General features: G+C 37.9%; 1 protein-coding gene across 3 annotated transcripts in view; it reads left to right on the plus strand.

Annotated features, from left to right (window-relative positions):
* The window catches only part of dlgap1 (discs, large homolog-associated protein 1), a 340,814-nt gene that overhangs the window by 180,169 nt on the left and 141,684 nt on the right, over positions 1 to 18,961 (plus strand). For 2 of the 3 annotated variants that reach the window (XM_031903257.1, XM_031903258.1), the window contains exon 5: positions 2,127 to 3,157. In XM_031903257.1, the coding sequence (XP_031759117.1) occupies positions 2,198 to 3,157 (960 nt within the window). In that variant the 5' untranslated portion in view covers positions 2,127 to 2,197. 3 annotated transcript variants of the gene reach the window in all.

Below are 18,961 nucleotides of genomic sequence, written 5' to 3' on the forward strand. Positions count from 1 at the left end.
AATTAGTCACAGTTAGCTGTTATATTTGAAATAATACGTAGCTGGAGCCACCTCACAATTCTTGTCTATCTAAAGGTGGCCATACACGTAGTGATTTTCGATCTTTCGTGTGACCATCAGTTGCACAAAAGTTCATTCCCACCCTCCACAGACGTTCAGGGCTGAATCGTCAGATATGGAGGTAGAAACAATAGGAATTCTACCTTCTGCCTTCAATTGCGCCCAATCAAAATCTTTTAACCTGGGCAATCGGCGAGTCGACCGATATCCGCAGCCTTTTGCGATATAGGTCACCTCGTCAAGCCGCCATACACGCACCGAGTATCATACAAAGCAAGGTTTCGTACAATATCATCGGTGTGTGTATGTCCAACTTAAGAGGTAAACAGGTTTGGGAAGTTGCAATAAAGTTTGCACTAAATTACAATTTTCCCAGCCCTCCTCTTATACAACAAAAGGCTCCAAGGTACATACATGCCAATTTATTTAATAAGCCCCAACTCCAAAATCTACTTGAAGTTGGATTGATGTTCATGGGATTTGCATAGCAAAATGATGTTTGTCAGGTAGTGTATAGGTTCTAGTATTTAACATGATAATACAAGTTTGTATCGCCTATCTTTAAAAAATGCAGCAACTAATGTTTGTTTTTGTGTCAGTCAATACAATATATAGTTGATATGTACAGATTTTTTATAGTGGATAATTATCTGGGATATGGTTGCATTACAAATCTTCCAGTTTTTATGCACCAAGAGATCAGAGGGACTGAACTTGGTATGTTGCCTAATGTGTATAACATATACATGTAAATAATATTTCTGAAATGAGCACTCATGAGTTACAACATGCAGGGGTTTAAAGTGCTATGTGATTTTCATGGTCCAGAACTCATAAACCATACGTTGAAGAAGTGATATTATAAACCAGTGTACAAAATACAATATTTTGTCACTGTATGTAATGTAGGCTTTCAGTGTATATAATGGGGCATATTTATCAAAAGATTAAAACAGAGGTTGCTTTATTTTCCCTCTTTGATAAATATGACCCAATGAGTCTGAGCTATTAAACAGTGTACTAAAGAATGAGTTTTGTTTTGAATCAGCTTATCTGCAACATGGAGCTTTGCTTATCTGCATCATTTTAGCCTACAGCTGGATCATTACAAGTGTGAAAGGTTTTTTCCCTTTGTTTTTTTTTCTATTTTTGGGGGGGAGAGGGGGCATAGTCAAGTACAGTAATAGTTCAATTAATTTGCAAGTTAAGTTTCAAATTCAAAATCCATAATAATTATCTTATTTTATAAAAAAGAATGTAAACTAAACTGCAGTTGCACGTCTGTATCTACAGCAATTATGCAGAAATATCTGCTTTTTGTTCTTTGATATCTGCTACTGTATATATTGCTATATATAGATAACAATTGTATGCATATTTATATAGAACTGCAAATATCTGAATGACACTTGGCATGCACAGCTAAAGGAATGATATTAAAAATAATTGTGTGTATATATATTATATATATATATAAGGTCATGCTCTGCACTAAATTTTAAACCATTAAGTGCACTGAGGATGTGATCACAAAATTCATATAGACAGATATTATTGTAGCGCCCATCCTTCCCAGCTACAGTCAGGTGATCCCAATGGTGGCCAATAAAAGAGCAACTATTTAGAAGTTTTTTCCTTGAAAGCAAGCAACTTGCATGTAAAACTCTGTGTAAAATGTATAATGAAGCCATAGAATTCTTAATGAATCAGGTGAAAGTGAGTGTAGGACTGGCCAGACCAGGGATGACTTTGACAGAGTTGACAGCTTGAATATTTTACAGTTAATGGACTAACAATCCCTTTTTTGTTTAAAGAGAAGGTAATTTCTTCAGAATGTAGTATATGTATATACAGTATATAGATAATAGGTAAGTATTGAGGACCTGTTGTTTCTGTCTATATGAACTTTGTGGTCACAGCTTCATTGGACCTGCTTAATGCTTTAATATTTAGTGGGGAGCACAAGTTCCCCTTTTTTGCTAATATAAAATAGCAATATTGTAATATATATGTATTATAAAATCTGTTAAATAGTCAGAATTGCTCATTTGTTTCTTATTTTTCAGGAATAAAGTAAAGTTCTGCTCATCAACCAACATCAATAGTCAATGACTTAGCAGTATTCTTAAAAACAACAATGAAGGGATTATCGAGCAGCCGCAGCCATCATCATGGGGTTGTATGTGATTCAGTATGTGAAACTCTGCCTCATCACACAGATAGAAAGCCATATTTGCTGAATCCCGTGGATCCTCACCCTGCAGATCACCCATACTATGCTCAAAGGAACTCCTATCCAGTAGATCATATGATATCCTATGGGGACCAGATTGCCAGCAGTACATTTCCCAGAAGACATTATAGTTCCCACCATGACATTAAAGATGATTGTGCTCTAGTTCCCCATGGATCAGTTGGAAAAGGCAACCGCCTTCCTTCATCTCTCTTGGATCAGTTTGAAAGACAAATTCCCATTAATCGTGATGGGTATCATACGTTGCAATACAAAAGAAGTGCAGTTGAACACCGCAGTGATAGTCCTGGGAGGATCCGCCATTTAGTCCATTCAGTTCAAAGACTCTTCACTAAATCCCATTCCCTTGAGGGTCCAATGAAAGGAAATGCCAATGGAAACAAAGCTAATTCAGATGAAATGCAGACTGTGAGATATGGAAAACGTAGTAAGAGCAAAGAAAGGAGAGCAGAAGTAAAACCTAGGGCTAATATACAAGGATGGTGGGGGTCACAGGATAACTTAGACAATGATGTTTGCATCTACCACGGTCCATCTACTGTCATGACTATGGGGAGATGCCCTGATCGTTCCACTTCCCAGTATTTTATGGAAGCATACAATACAATTAACGATCATGCATTAAAGTCATCACGAAGCAATAATGATGTGAAATGCAACACTTGTACGAATCTACCTGTGAGTTTGGATAGTCAGATGTTAAAGAAAAGTTCTTGGGCATCTTCACTAACAGTAAGCAGGGCACGGGAGGTCTATCAGAAACCTGCTATAAATATGGACCAAGCTCTAGTTAAATCTGAATCAATGACTCAACCACAAGAGCGACCATGTCAGTACCTGCAGGTAGGAGCTCCTGTTTCTTGGCTTGTTTTTATTTGATTGGTTGTCTTTTGCCCAGGTTTTATAACAAAATGGAGAAACTGAATTCTCTTAGGGCTGCTGCCCAAATTGAATTTATTATAATCCACACCTACTAATTACCAATGGTTTTTTTTATCTCAGGACTATTGAGACAATTTAGGGAATTTAGCTCTTAGAGTATAGCTTTTAAAATGTGTTAAGACCCAGGTGTTCTGTGCGTTATACCCAAGTGACCTAGTCTATCTGCTCTTTTGCCAAACACATGTAATGGTAGTATTTCAGCAGTCAGCTAAAAGACTAAATCACTGGGGACAAATGTCGACTGAGCTGCCAACAAACTCAGGGACTAAATAGTGTAATCATTTGCATAACTTAAATAAATCCTTTTATTCCTAAACAGATGTTTATATGGCAGCAAAGACATTTTAGAGGCCCCTGCTGGAATGCTAAAAAGACACAATTCATAGTTTAATCCATGGTGTACCAAAATAGGATAGGGTCAGTGTTACAGAGGATTTTATGCTTAACTGCCTATGTAAACTGAAACATAAAATGGACCCACAAATTGGATATAGGTAGGCACCCCACAAAATCCACCCTACTCCAGGCTTGTGATAACAAAGTATATTTATTCTGTGTATTTCAACATAAGCTCAGCCCTATGGATTTCATGCTACACATAGCACTTTCTTATAGCAATAGTAATTGCTATGCATAGCATAAAATAATACATGCACCTCACCTCCATACCTGTTCCCAGATGTCACTTTAAAAACTTGGTAACCTTACCCGATGTACTACTTGAGCTGTGGGTTCATATTGAATCCTAGTGGAGAAAATTAACCATTTGATTGTAGGGTAAATGCAATATAAACAAATGAGTCATAAACCAATTTTTCTTGCCATGGATTTTTCTGGCCTATTATAAATCAAAGCAAACCTAGAGAAGCTAGAAGCATAGGAAATGCTTTTTCTGCTGATTCTTTTTGTTCCCAGAAAGAATCAGTGTTCCTGTGTTGATGTCTCTGCAATTTACTGGAATTGCTGCTACAAGCCAAGACGTTAGGCTGACTGGCTATAGTATATTCAGCTGTGGTTAACCTAAACTGTAGGATCTACTGAAGAACAAGAGTTACCCAGCTCACTAATTTGTGCCCCAGGCTGGGCAAATGCAGAACGGGATTGACCAATGCAAATCCCAGCACAATAAGCCTGTTTCTATCTAAAGTAGACATTTGTTATCCCAGGGATATTAGTTGTTTTAAGAATCAGCAGCAAACAAAATATGAGTGTTTTAAAACAATCAAAATATAATGTACTGTGGCCCTGCACTGGTAACATGGGTGTGTTTGCCTAATAAACACTACTATAGTTTATATAAATACCCAGCTGTGTAGCCATGGGGGCAGCCATTCAAGCTTGAAAAAAAGCAGATAAGGCAAAGGTTACATAGCAGTTAACAGATGGGCTCTATAGAATACAATGGTATTGTATCTATTACCTGCAATGTAACCTGTGCCTTTTCTCCTTTTTTCCAGCTTGAATGGCTGCCCCCATGGCTACACAGCTGTGTATTTACTGTATATAAATTATAGTAACATTTATAAAGCAAAAATACAACTTTTACCTGTGTACAGCAACACTACACTAGTGGACTCATTTACTAACCATCGATATTTAATTTTAAACTTTTCGAAATTTTTTCGAAAAAGTTGCAGAGAAAAAACGCTGCAACTTTTCCAAGATTTACTATGTATTTAAACTGCTAAAAATCTGAATTTGACAATTTGCCAGATTAAACTTGGTTAAGAAAAGGTTAATTTAGAAGTCAACTGCAAAGGTAATTGAAGCGATTAAGGTTCCTTCTTTTGTCTCAAAACTTTAGGCTGATGCCACACGTGGCGTTTTTACGCTGCGTATTTTCTAATTCTCTCGGCGGCTGAAAAACGCCTGATATCATCATCCATAGAAATAGCTTGAAAAGACGCGCAGCAAACCACACAAATCGGAAATACGCTAGAAAACGCCTAAGCACGGATTTTTCAAGCGTTGGCTGAAATACGCCAGTACTTGCAAAGCAAGCTATTCCTATGGATACGCAAAGGCAGCTGCCAGACCTAGCGGAAATACGCGGCGTTTTTTGCTATTTCGCACTATTAGCACCATGGCAACGGGATTTGCTTACGTCACCAGTTCTAGGCTGAAAAACGCCATGTGTGGCTTGCGCAGCGTTTTTAGGCTGAGAAAAAACGCAGCGTAAAAACGCCACGTGTGGCATCAGCCTTAGAGATTTCGCTGGGTTTTGTCCGAAAATGTCACAGTGACAGTTTGATAAAGTCTGGATTTTTGCGAGGACAATTCAAAAAAGTCGAGGTTTTACGACTTTTCCCACAGCATTTTTTCCTTGCTTTTTTTTTTTAGTAATTATTAGACACTTGGGAAAACGAGTTTAGTTGAAGTTGACATTTAAAAAAACGAGAAATTATTGCGTTTTATTAAATCTGCCTGCAAATTTTCATTACTATAAAACCCAACCTTAAAAGCAGAGCAGCGCATCAGCGTACCTGGGCACCATCTTCCATTCATTCGGATATGCTTCGCGTCTCACCACCGACACGGACCCTGCTTGAGCATGCATAGTTAAAGCTGATTTCCGGCTAGCCCCAACTGCGCATGCTCAAGCGGGCCTGTGTCGTCAGTGAGACCTGAAGCATATCCGAATGAAGCTACATTCAGGTATACAGCAAGTGTCATTCAGCAAATTGGTGTCCATTGGACAAATATTTGATCTGATGGGGCCAGCTAAAATATTTTATTTGCATGCCATATAGTAGCAAATTACTGCATTGCTTTAAGTCCTCCCAACATCTTTGGGTGAAAAGAAAACATAAAAATTATTATTATTATTATTATTATAGGAGGGCTTATTTATGAATACATTTGCAGTGTGAAAAGTACCTATACATGCAACAACTGTGTTTGCACAATAACAGTTGCATTTAGGGTTGCAACCTGTTTTATACCGGGCAGTCTGGTTTTAAAAGATATTTCTCAAATTTAAATATTCAGTTTAGTTTGAAGTTTGGGTAAAGGTTTCATAAAGACTTTAATATTTTGCTCACTTCCAAAAAAACTATGCTTGTATCCATTTACATACACCTTTTGCACAATAGGTAATTACTGTATATCTTTCTAGTTCAGATTACACAGTGCTACTTGTGTAAAGGTCCCCATACACGGGCCGATTGTAGCTGCCGATATCGGTCCCCTGGACCGATTTGGCAGCTTATCGGGCAGTGTAGGGGCAGGAACGAGGGGCCGCATCGGATCCAGGACCACATCGGCTCGTTGATGCAGTCCCCGAACTGATTGCCCCATTGCCATCATTATAATTCGATCGTTTGGCCCCAGGGCCAAACGATCGATTTAGCCTACATTTTCCCTGATATCGCTTACCCGTAGGTGGGGATATCGGGAGAAGATCCGAGGTCGCCAAGCGAGCGGATCTTCACTTGTATGGGCACCTTTAGTTTGTGTAAAAAGTGCAAAAAGCAGTATTTACGGACAACTATCAGGCAAATCACAGGGAAATAGACATAAATAGGGCTGTAGCCCTGAAATATTTTGCGAGTTGTCTAATTTATTTGTTTGTTTGTTGTGTTGTGTTGCAGAGGGATATTTGGTGAGAAGCATATCCAGTACATCTTATGGTACATGGGTGGGTAAAGGGGTTTAGATCTATTATTGGATTCTGTTTTTTTTCCATAGTTTGGAGCACCATCCTTTAATATCTAAATATTTAAAGGGGACCTGACACTCAGCTGTATAATAATAATTTCAAACTCAACATAAAACCCAAATTATTTTAATTAAAACATCCACACACCTCATAAAGGTGTCAATCAGATATTGCTTGTCCCACCTCTATGCTGTAGGCATAGAGGTGGGGCAGGAAATTACTTTCATTTTCTGTTAAGCCTATATTCCTATATGTCACCACACTCACTCCCCTCATTCCTCTCCTCTCCTGGACGTGAGTATCAGGTGCCCCATTCTGGCACATAAACAAGATTTTGGGATGCCTTAAGAATTGTGTTCATAAAATTGCCCCTGCCTGCTTGCTGTGATTGTGAATTTCACTACTAAAGTAAATAAGATTGATATAATATATATAATGGAAATAAAGTTTATTTTGATTGAAAAACACAATGAAAAATTTAAATTGGAATTATTTCTTAGGGTGTCAGATCCATTTTAATAAAGCAACATGGATTTATTTATTTATTTATTGGCAGTCATGTTGATACTACTCAAAACCTCAACAGATGTGTACATTTGCTCCAGTGGCTTTTGCCATTTGAAATGAATGGGTGATTTTTATAACAACTGAAGCCTTAACTGTTTCTAAATAATTGGATTATATCCTCAAAGTATAAATAGCAATAGTAATATCAGGCCAGGCATATAACAGCCCAAGATCTATGTGATATATCTGTAATCTCTTGTACTTTGATTTAACATGATAGTTGAGGGAAACCCACAAGAGCTCTGATTAATGTATTTGTTATGCATCATCTCCAGGGATCCAATAATTTGGATGAGCAGATCTCAGGAACCAAAGTGTTCTTCTGTGGTTTGCATTTACTGTTAATATTCGCTTCAGTTATTAGAGGCAGAAGCATCCCTTTGCTGTCAGTTTGTATGTAGGGAAACTGCACTGTGCAAAACTGCATTTAGAAATGCTTTTATCTGCTTTCTGGTGATTCTTATTCATCCTGAGTAGAAGTCAAGTACTGGGTATCTATTTTTTTTTTGTTTATAGATTTTTAAGTGCCAACTAAAGTTGGCACTTACATTATAATTAAGCAAGTACTGGGTATCTTCAAAAATTTTTTAGCTTTTACAACAGTTTGACCAGTCTCTTTCATGCAGTGGTTCTTTTTATTTTACTTGCTGCAGTTCATTGACTCTAGGGCTTATTTATGAATGGGGGTCAAGTTGAGAGGTGCCATTTTTTGTGCCCACAATTCATATTTCTCCCATCCTTTTGTGCCCACTACTGTGATGCTGTGGATCTGCTTTTCATCAACAGGGAAATACAAGATAACTTGTTTCAGTTTGTATTCATATGCCCTACTACCTTCATGTTATCTGGAGTATATGAAAAGTTATGCCCTATACAGTATATCTAGTAGGGCTTAATCATATAACACCCTATAACATATAACACTCCAACGGACTGTATAATACATCTGAACATGGTTATTTGTTCATTTGTTTCATTGGTTTTATTTAAGGCTATGGCCACACAGGGCTGATTTTTGGGCAGCAGATAAAGGCAGGCAGAGAATTAGCGCTACTCTCTGAACAGCCTTTCTATGTCCCTGCACCCAAAGCCACTTTGTCGGCCCTGGTGCAGGCCCTTGTCTCTTGAGAGAGGATTTAGGAGTTCAAATCAGCTCCATATACCAGAGCTGGGGCAGAGACTCAGCCCCTTGTACAAAAATATAATAATGCTGACTCTGTAGATTCTATGGTTCCCAGTTTCACTTAAATCTATGCTGCTCTACAGACATGGTTAAAAAACACTGCAAAAGTGGCTAATTCAATGCTAGTTCCTTAAAGAAGAAGGAAAGGCATTTTGGCATTTTACTGTCAATAGATTTGCCTCATTAGTGCCACCTAGAACACCATATTTATTCTGCAGAAAGCTTTACTATACCTAGAAGCTCCCTCTATTTGCTTAAGATAGCAGCTGCCATTTTAGCTCGGTCTCAGTAGCTTCCAGTAAAGGTCCCCTTCAGTAGCTCTGAAGTTTTCAGTGCGTTTTGTCCCCAATCCTCCCTACGTGAACAAATTTTAAGTGCGGCTGAGTGGCATGTCGCCCCTTAATTTTAGCCGCCCTAGGCCCAGGCCTTTGTGGTCTCACCACATATCCGGGCCTGTCTGGTAGCTCACATCACACATTCTTATGAATTTTTATGGGAGGAACAAAAAAAGAGAGGGAGAGAGCTGCGCAGACTTATGTCCTGGGAATGAAGGAGCCCTAAATGAGAGGAAGTCTGATACTGAAGAACATGTTTATCAAAAGAAACACAGGGTTTCTTGTCTTCTTTTGTGTATAGGAATCATTTCTGTGAGTGCTTATGGCTGTATTTACATTTCTTTCTGATAAAGCTTGCTTAGTTTTTACCTTTCCTTCTCCTTTAATTGCTATGAAGTAACATTTAATAAAATATTATAGTTGTAAAGTATTTGATATAGTTTTACATTTATATGTAAGGTATAATAATAATAATAATAATAAAAACATAACTATATCTATATAAATATAGCTCTCTATATATAGATATATATGCATTTCCTAATCCTTGATTGTAGGTTCTGGGACTTGAAGACTTTTTTATAATGGATGGTGCACAGATTCTCTGAAAAGCACACAGACTTCAAGTCCCAGAGTCCGTCATTTCATACTGTGAGGGAGTGGTTGACTGACCCTGTAATGGGGTTTGTGACTGGTTCGTACAAGTCAAAGATAGACTATTATGGATTTTTTTCAATCTGGGAATCAGGCATGTTTGTGTAGAAAAAAACATTTATATTTATTCCTGTAAGTTCAGAGAGTGTTTATTTTAGTGAAAATAGCTCACACATTGCATTCCAGGCAGATGTTTAAAGGGGATGTTCACCCTTGAGTTAACTTTTAGTATGATGTAGAGAGCAATATTCTGAGACAATTTATCTGGTTGCTAGGGTCCAAACGACCTTAGCAACCAGAGAGTGGTTTGAATGAGAGACTGATATGTGAATAGGAGGGGGACTGAATAGAAAAAAAGTTATGAAATCAATAACACTAAAACTGAGGCTCGCAAAGTAATAGTTTTTTGGTTGCCAGTGTCAGTGACCCCCATTTGAAAGCTACAAAGACTTTATAGAAGAAGCAAATAATTAAAATACCTAAAAGACCTAAGCAAATGTTGCCTAGAATTGGTAATTCTATAACATACTAAAAGTTAAATTGAAGGTGAACCACCCCTTTGTACATGTACATAAAATACACCTTGCAAAATAGAAGATTTCTAGGCTAAAACCTATACCTGCTGAAGCCGAGAATAGCAGGGAATGGCAGAATTACGTTTCTATACATATCTGACTTCCCACTATGAATTGTAAATAACAGAGATTGATATTTTAACCCTTTAACTGCCAACAATGATTGCAGAAAAAGGCTTTAACTACCAACGACATGCGCGGCATGTGCCGCTTCTGCAAAGAGTTTTTAGAGATAACAGCCCCCTGGGCAACGAGCCAGGGGGTCTGTCATGTCAGTCCAGCGATGCGATCGTCGCAGGACCGACCTCCAAGCAGCAGACGCGATCGCATCTTGTCTGCTGCTTGTTCCTCCTTCCCTTTCAGTGCCGGAGCCAAGCGACCCCTGCTTCAGGACAGGTAAGGGTGTTTTTACACACACTTACACACACTTAACATACATTTACACACACATACAGCACACAATTTAGCAGTTTTTTTTTTCATTTTGCACACATATTATTATTATTAACAGTTATTTATAAAGCGCCAACATATTCCGCAGCGCTGTACCATAAGTGAGTTTCATACATTGGACATTCAGAGTAACATATAAAGCAATCAATAACCGATACAAGAGGTGAAGAGAGCCCTGCCCAAAAGAACTTACAATTTACAAATACACTTATATACACACTTACATACTGTCACACATGTATACACAAACACTTTTTTTTTCTGATCACTAACTGCACTGGCGTGTGACTTATTTTGTTGTTTCACTGATTTATTGCATTTTTATCCCTATATTAGTATTCCTGATCTGTTTTTAGCATAGCTTTGCCATGTGTAACTTTGGTGTAGAAAAATAACTTTACCTATTTTGAATTCATCAGAATGTGTACTTTACAAAAATATATGGTTTTCTGGGGGTCTCTGTATAGTTAGGGGGGTTACTGCACATAATACGCTGTCAGGGGGCTCTGTGTGCAAAAGCTGAGTTTGCAGGTGAGAAATCCTTATGCGCTATTTTCATTTTGGGTTCAGTACATACCGCAGACTTTGGTATATCTATGCATATTGGGCATCAAACTGCTCAGTAGGCCTCTGGTGTTCCTATTTGGGGTGACTTGCCTTTGTATGCAAGAAATTGTGAGAGATAAATGCGGCAAATTGCAACATTTTTAGGCGATTTTCTGAAATGTCATAAAAACCATTAATTTTAGGAAAGTTTTGGTACTTTGGTGTAGAAAGGACTCTTTACCCATGTTGGGTTTGTCAGAATGTGTACTTTGCAAAACTATATGGTTTTCTGGGTTTTTCTGTATAATTTGGTGGTCTTACGGCACATAATACACTGACAGGGGGCTCTGTGTGCAAAAGCTGAGCTGGCAGGCGAGAAATCCTTATGCGCTATTTTCATTTTGGGTTCAGTACATACCGCAGACTTGGGTATATCTATGCATATTGGGCATCAAACTATTCAGTAGCCCTTAGGTGTTCCTATTTGGGGTGATTTGCTTTCATCTTAAATTGTGAGAGATAAATGGGGTGAGTTTAGTTTTTTGTAGCCTTATCCCACATAAAGGATGTAAATGTGTTGATTTGGCAGGAGCTGAAATGACAGATCATATGGGGGTATGTTGAAATTGGGGACCCTACATGCCACTTATTAAGTAAACCTATACATATTTGGTATCAAACTGTTCAGTGGACCCCTGGCATTTAAATTTAGGGTGTTTTATCTTGATACCTAATGCTATGTGAAAGATAAGATGATGCAAAGTGGATGCTTTGAGGGGATTTTTGGAAATGTCATCAAATTTGCTAACTTTAGAAACGATTTGTGGCTTGGTACTTCGGAATAGAAAGACATGGGTACAATATATGACTTTCTGGGGTGAGCATACTTTATATTAGCTTTATCCCACATATAATGATGTAAATGTGTTGATTTTGCTGGAGCTGAAATTACAGAAATAATAGATCATATGGGGGTATGTTCACTTTGGGACTCCTACATGCCACATACTTAGGTAAACCTATACATATTGGGCATCAAACTGTTCAGTGGACCCCTGGCGTTCATATTTAGGGTGTTTTATCTTGGTACCTAACACTATGTGGGAGATAATATGCTGCAAAACGGAATCTTTGAGGGGATTTTTGGAATTGTCATCAAAATTACCAACTTTAGGAAAGCTTTGTGGCTTGGTACTTTGGAGTAGAAAGACATGGGTACCCATTTTAGATTTGGGAAAATGTGTACTTTCCAAAAATATATGACTTTCTGGGGTGAGCGTACTTTTTTGTAGCTTTATTCCAAATATAATGATGTAAATGTATTGATTTTGCAGGAGCTGAAATGACAGAAATGACAGTACATATGGGGGTATGTTCACATTGGGGCCCCTACATGCCACATACTTAGGTAAACCTATACATATTGTGTATCAAACTGTTCAGGGGACCCCTGGCGTTCATAATAAGGGTGTTTTATTTGGTTACTTTATGACCTGTAGGAGATAAGATACTAATAATATGGAAGTGATTTTTTAAAACTTTCACAAATTTTTATAAAAACCAATAACTTTAGGAAAGCATTGCGACTTGATAGTTTGGACTAGACAGACAGTTGTGCCTATTCTGTATTCCCCAGAATCTGTTCTTTCCAGAAATGTACTTGTAGTTTTCTGGGATAAACCTTCTGTTAGTGAAATTTTTGGATTTGAAATCTAAAGTATGCAGCTTTCTGAAGCAGTGCTTTGGAAATTTGGTAGTGTACTGCTGGGAGTTTTTGACCTATACAAGTGAGAAATCTCCATAAAACTATATATATTTGGTATTGGCACGTTCAGGAGACATGGGACTTTCCAAATCAGTTGTATTTTCGTGCAAAAAATAATTTTTGTCTCTGGTATGTGTGTGGAATTATTTTTTTTTTTCATTTTTAGACATTTAGAAGCCTATATCTTGTTACAGAATTGGAATTACAGAAAAATTCTACCAAATTTTGAAAGCTTAGGTTGTCCAGAAAATCTATATATTGTTTTCCTGGGTAAACTAAAAGTCCCCCCGAGGAAAGGCCCCTATAGTGAAACAGTGCAAAATGTTAAAAAACTGTCTGGCAATACAAGTTCCGCTTTGACCAAAACGACTGGCAGTGAAAGGGTTAATCAGCAATAATATCTGTAATTGGATTGGTTAGTATGTTTTGCGTTGTTAATGGATAGATATATATAGCTGTACTTTTAGCATGTTCTGCTGATTTTAACATTTTGCATTTATAAGATGTTCAGTGTAAGGGTCCCATAAACAGGCAAGTGGTGATCAAGCATACAGGCTTTTATTTGCAGTAAAGTTGTAACCTGTTTTAACCTGACATGACAGCACTGGGCCCAATATTTCTAAGAAATGTTTTAGAGGACCAAGTTATTATAAAATATGTACTTGACCCACCCTGATACCCTTTATCCAGAAACCTGTAAAATACATCAGTACCACTGCATGGAAATCATAAAATGAGAACCCAGCACACAGCAAAATAACTGCTGTGTTATTTTTATTATTATGCATTCCAGTTTTCATTGTTGTCATTTGTAAATGATATGCAACATCTGTCCAATCCAGCTGTCAGTAACACGCTGCAATGCCTTGAAGTTAATGGGAATTTAAGAAATTTATAAAGAAGTTAGGTGGTATAAAAAAGTAGGAAAGAAAATTTTGGAGACACTCTCTACCAAGTTGAGAAACCAAAATGCAAAAAGTTAAGTGAATATCATAAGATTTTTGTGACCCATAACCAGTGTGTAAAGTTTGGTTAAAAAAAGAGAATAAATAAAAGAGAGAGAAGATAGTAACAGGCTTTGTAGTGCATTGGAGTTATCAACCCTATTTTGGCTCCTCTGCCCTGTCACCCCATGGTATTCTCCCGGTTACTGTGCATTCTCTTGACGTTTTGCTCGATTTCTGGGCACGCATGCGCAGGAAGTATTAGAAGATGTCATAGTAAGCAAATGCGGATGTGTGGGTATCATTTAGTGCAGTGCTGTCCAACTGATGGCCCACTGCCCTCCTCTGTGTGCCCCCCCCCCCCCCCCCACCTGTCTGGCTGCTTTGATGGTTTACCTTTGTGTAAGCTTTAAGTGGTGTCAGTACTGAGATTAACTGGCACCCTACATGGTTCACAGCTCAGTTTCAGGCTGTAACCCCCTGTATTGTTTTAACATGTAATCCCCTGTAATGTTCACACCTTTTATTCCCTGAATTGTTCACCCCCTGCATTGTTCACACCTCAGGCTCAGACTGAACAGCACATTGCACCCCTGCCACAATCAGAAGAATGTATGTGCACAAGTGCCTTTGTAAATTAGGATTGTTCAGTTTTGTGCCCATTTAATACTTTGCACTGTTGTTTACTTATGAGCCTTTTTACCTTATTTTCTCATGATTGTCAATAAAATATTTATTGATGGCAAGTCTTATTGTATATGAATGGTTTTCATGCTGTGGTGAATGGCAAACTGGGTGACTTTTTTCTCCATGGTGGTTAATAAGTGACTGGCCATGGGCTTGTATCCTAATTGCCTCCAATTGATTGTGCACTTACACTTTGACCATGGCATCTTCGAATGACAATCGCCTAAGGGCTAAACTCCACAAGCAGTTTTCACAGATGCAGTCGAAGCGACAGTACACATGTGACAAATTGTACATAGTCATGTACCTCGAAATATAATGGGACTGATAAAAAATGAGATGCGTAATGTGGCATGCTGCATGGATAGGACAAATTCAGCCATTGTGGTCCCCCACTGAGCTACTAATTACTAGGCAAAATGACACTAGGGACCACCCTGTGTGCCACTGCCCTACAGGCATGCAGAGAGGCATCAATCAAATGTATCTCCGCTTTAATATTAAAGCCACTGTATTTTGCTTTTTTGGTATTTGTTATGCAATGGGGACCCTGCATTCATGTTACAGAGGCATCTGCATGGCATCGAATCGCTTATTTATACACTGCACAGTAACTGTATATTGTATGTGAATTCGGGTACTTTATGTGTTAAGCCTATACATCTCTTTGTGTCTCAGGCACACAAAAAAATTTGTGACAAGTCATGTCATAGACATGACTTGTGCCTTAAAAAATAGCTGCTCTAGAGTCTCGCATTGATCTATTTGTATGACTTAAATTCTGAATCATTAAAGTTAAGCCAAGAAGTCACTACTTTAAGACTTAAGGCATGCCGGTATGCAGAATAGATCTTGTCAGATCTTGTACCAGACTACTATGAGTAGGTGAGCAAAAGCCTAGACATTGGAATGGCAGTGGATGTGATCTACTTAGACTTTTCTGAAGCATTTAATACAGTACCTCATAGAAGGTAGAAAGTTACTGAATAAATTAAAGGAGAACTAAACCCTAAAAATGAATGACCAAAAATACCATTCACTCACTCACATACTCAATGTGCTCTGGGTGGCTGTTGAGAGGCTAAGCTTAGGGGTAATCCAAATTATCAAGCAGAAAATAAGCCATATAAGCTGATGCTACAGGGCTTACATGGTTAAATTCTGATGCTAATTGCATTGGTTTCTGAGCTGCCATGTAGTAATTATCTCTATTAATTACAAATCAGCCATATATTCTGAACTTTATATTCTATATACAGTATATTGTGAGTGGGTCCCTAAGTAAGTGACAGCAGCGCAGAACATGTGCAGGGAATCAGCAGAAAAGAAGTTGGGGAGCTACTGGGGCCTCTTTGGGGGCACAGATCTTCCTTGCTAAGGGGGTGTGGTTGGCTTGGTCAAGGGCTGGTACAGAAGCACAAAAAATAATTAAATAATTATTTAGCTAGTCTTTAGAATTCTTTAAGGAATATTGGCCTGGAACACAATATTTGTACTTGGATAGAGAACTGGCTGTAGGATAGATTACAGAGAGTAGTGTTAAATGGAACATTTTCTAATTAAAACAGTGTTGTTAGTGAAGTACCGCAGGGGTCTGTCTTTGGCCCATTACTTTTTAACTTGTTTATTAATGATCTTAAGGTGTAAGTACTGTGTCTAATTTTGCTGATGATACTAAATTGTGCAAAATATAAATTCTATGCAGGATGCTGCCGCTTTGCCAAGCAAATTGGCAAATGAGGTTCAATGTTGATAAATGCAAGGTTGTGCACTTTGGTAGAAATAATAATAATGAGCTGGAGAAAGTGTAAAGACAAGCAACAAGACTGTTAAAAGCAATAGAAGAATTAAACTGTGAGGAAAGATTATGAAGGTTGGGGTTGTTTTCTCTGGAGAAAAGGCGCCTGCGAGGAGAAATGATTACATTAGAAGACATCATAGTCAAATAAATAGTGGGAACTTTTTACCATACAAAATAACAATATGTAGACTTGAGCTACTGAATATGTGTTTGAAGCAGCATAGGTGTTTCTTCACAGCGAGGTTATGAAATGCCCTGCCAGGTAATGTCGTGATGGCAGATTGTATTAATGCCTTTAAGAGGGGCTTGGATGATTTCTTAAATTCTCAGTTAGTATAGATATTGGTATATATAGCATGTATATATGTGCACTGGTGTTTATTTTGAAGGGTTGATCTTAGGCTAATGTCAGACGCGGCGCCTGGCGTATATTTTCGGCAAGCCGAAATTTGCTTGCTGAAAATATCATCATACGCCTCCTACCTGTGCCTGCACCCGAGTGAATGAGATACGCTCAGGTGCAGGCACATGTAGCCGAAATACGCATAAAACCGTGAATGAATGCAAAGTCTCTCGTTTTTATGTGTATTTCGGCTGCATGTGCCTGCACCCAAGCGTATCTCATTCAGGTGCAGGCACAGGTAGGAGGCGTATGGCGATATTTTCAGCAAGCGAATTTCGGCTTGCCGAAAATATACACCAGACGCTGCGTCTGACATTAGCCTTAATAGACTTTTTTTTTAACTCTATGTAAAAATCAATTAGTCTATGGGGATATTTATGAAGGTGCAAACAGAAAGAGAAAGCATGGGGCCCATGCTGTATTTTTCCACACAAATTATTATAAAGTTAATTAAAGTTAATTTGTTATCACTAATGAAAATAAAAAGTGCAAGATGAAACTGTGAAACGGCCCTAGTTCTTCAAAGGCTACTGTAGAAATTGTCAGTTTTTATGATATCTGTTAGAAGCAATATTGCAAGTGTTAAAAAATAAAATTTCTAAACTTGTTTTAAACATCAACATTTCTAAAATCAGGGTTTAAAATACTTTGGAAAATAGTAGGAATGGACTATAACCTGCTTACTTATGCAAATTTTAATTTAGTAAAGTAGAGTTATCGAAAACAGTGTTATCTTTTCTACTTGTCAGGTAGCTTGCTTGTAGATAGATACTGTGGGGTGGTAAGGAATTCAGTTTTGAGCCCATTCAGTGGACCATGAGATTTTCCTTTGTGGTTTCTTGGTCTTTTCTGTTTTTTTCAATACTTAAGCCTGAGATAGATGCTTCCCATTAATAGGGAAAATGTGCAGTCTGTGGAAGATGCTTCTGGCAGTAGTTATGGACTGGATAAGAATGTTGGCTTACATGTCTCTAATTACCCATTTCTGACTGTTGCTATCAAACTTTTCTTTATATTATGTTTAACGATAAAAAAACAGCATTCCAATTTTTTGGGGGGCTATTCCCTGGAATTTCATGACTATTTTGACAGGGGCTGGATAACAGATTAATTCTTCATTCCCTTGGTACAAGGGGGGGGGGTCATTTTAATAAATTGGCAAAAGGGGCATTTACCCAGGACCCAGCAGAGCAAGGGGGCACACAATCAGATATTTTATTGGCTGTAACATTTGACTGAAGCATCCCCATCTCCACAACGTATTTATATAACACAAGTTAAAGTTAATTTAACCAGTCTCCACAAGTTATTTATATAACACTAGAAATTTCATTTTTATTTAGTTTTCCCATTATGGTTTATTCATGGCTGTTGTTTCAGGGCAGTGCACACTTCTACTTTTCATACTGTAGCAATATTATCTTAAGCTGCACATGCTTGAGGCTTGTACAATTACAAATTTATTGGGCTAGGTGCAGGGGCCCCACCAATAAGATCTTTTCCCTGGGTGCACTGGCACCTTAAATTATGCCCTAGGTAGAACATAGCATGAGAGATTCATTCTCTTTTTGATTCTAAAGAACATTGCCTTCTAGTAGTTACAAAACTGAATATGATATTGAATTGAGAAGGCCTCAAGCAATAAGGCTGTACATCGTATCGCTAATGAAAAGGAAAACAATGAATGCTATTATGAGGCGAGTTATGCAGCCAATATTTACCAGTACAAGGATCTTGTGTGCCCCAGACAATTGCAGTCTAATCCTTTGACCTGTTACAGGTATCATTTATATATAAAATGTGTTTTTATTCTATTTCATATAGTTCCAGCATAAATTATTTATTAATTTGCTGCTCTTTACCTTAACTCAGCGGTGGCCAATATTTTCCGTTTAGTGGGACATATTAAAATAACAGTGTGATCTTCAATTGTCACATGGTCTTCCTTTTGTAGACCTCCATTATTATAATGTATGAACTTGAGTAGGTGCTACACTTACTAACAGGGGGTATACTTATTCTTGGAAACAGAAGAAGCCCGTATATTACTATGTTACGGTGCAGTAGATCGCATTGCTTACTAATCCAAAAGTCAGAATTACATGCCAGTAAACATATTCCACTCGTATAAGCA

This window comes from Xenopus tropicalis, chromosome 6, assembly GCF_000004195.4.
Source record: "Xenopus tropicalis strain Nigerian chromosome 6, UCB_Xtro_10.0, whole genome shotgun sequence".
Classification (NCBI taxonomy): domain Eukaryota; kingdom Metazoa; phylum Chordata; class Amphibia; order Anura; family Pipidae; genus Xenopus; species Xenopus tropicalis.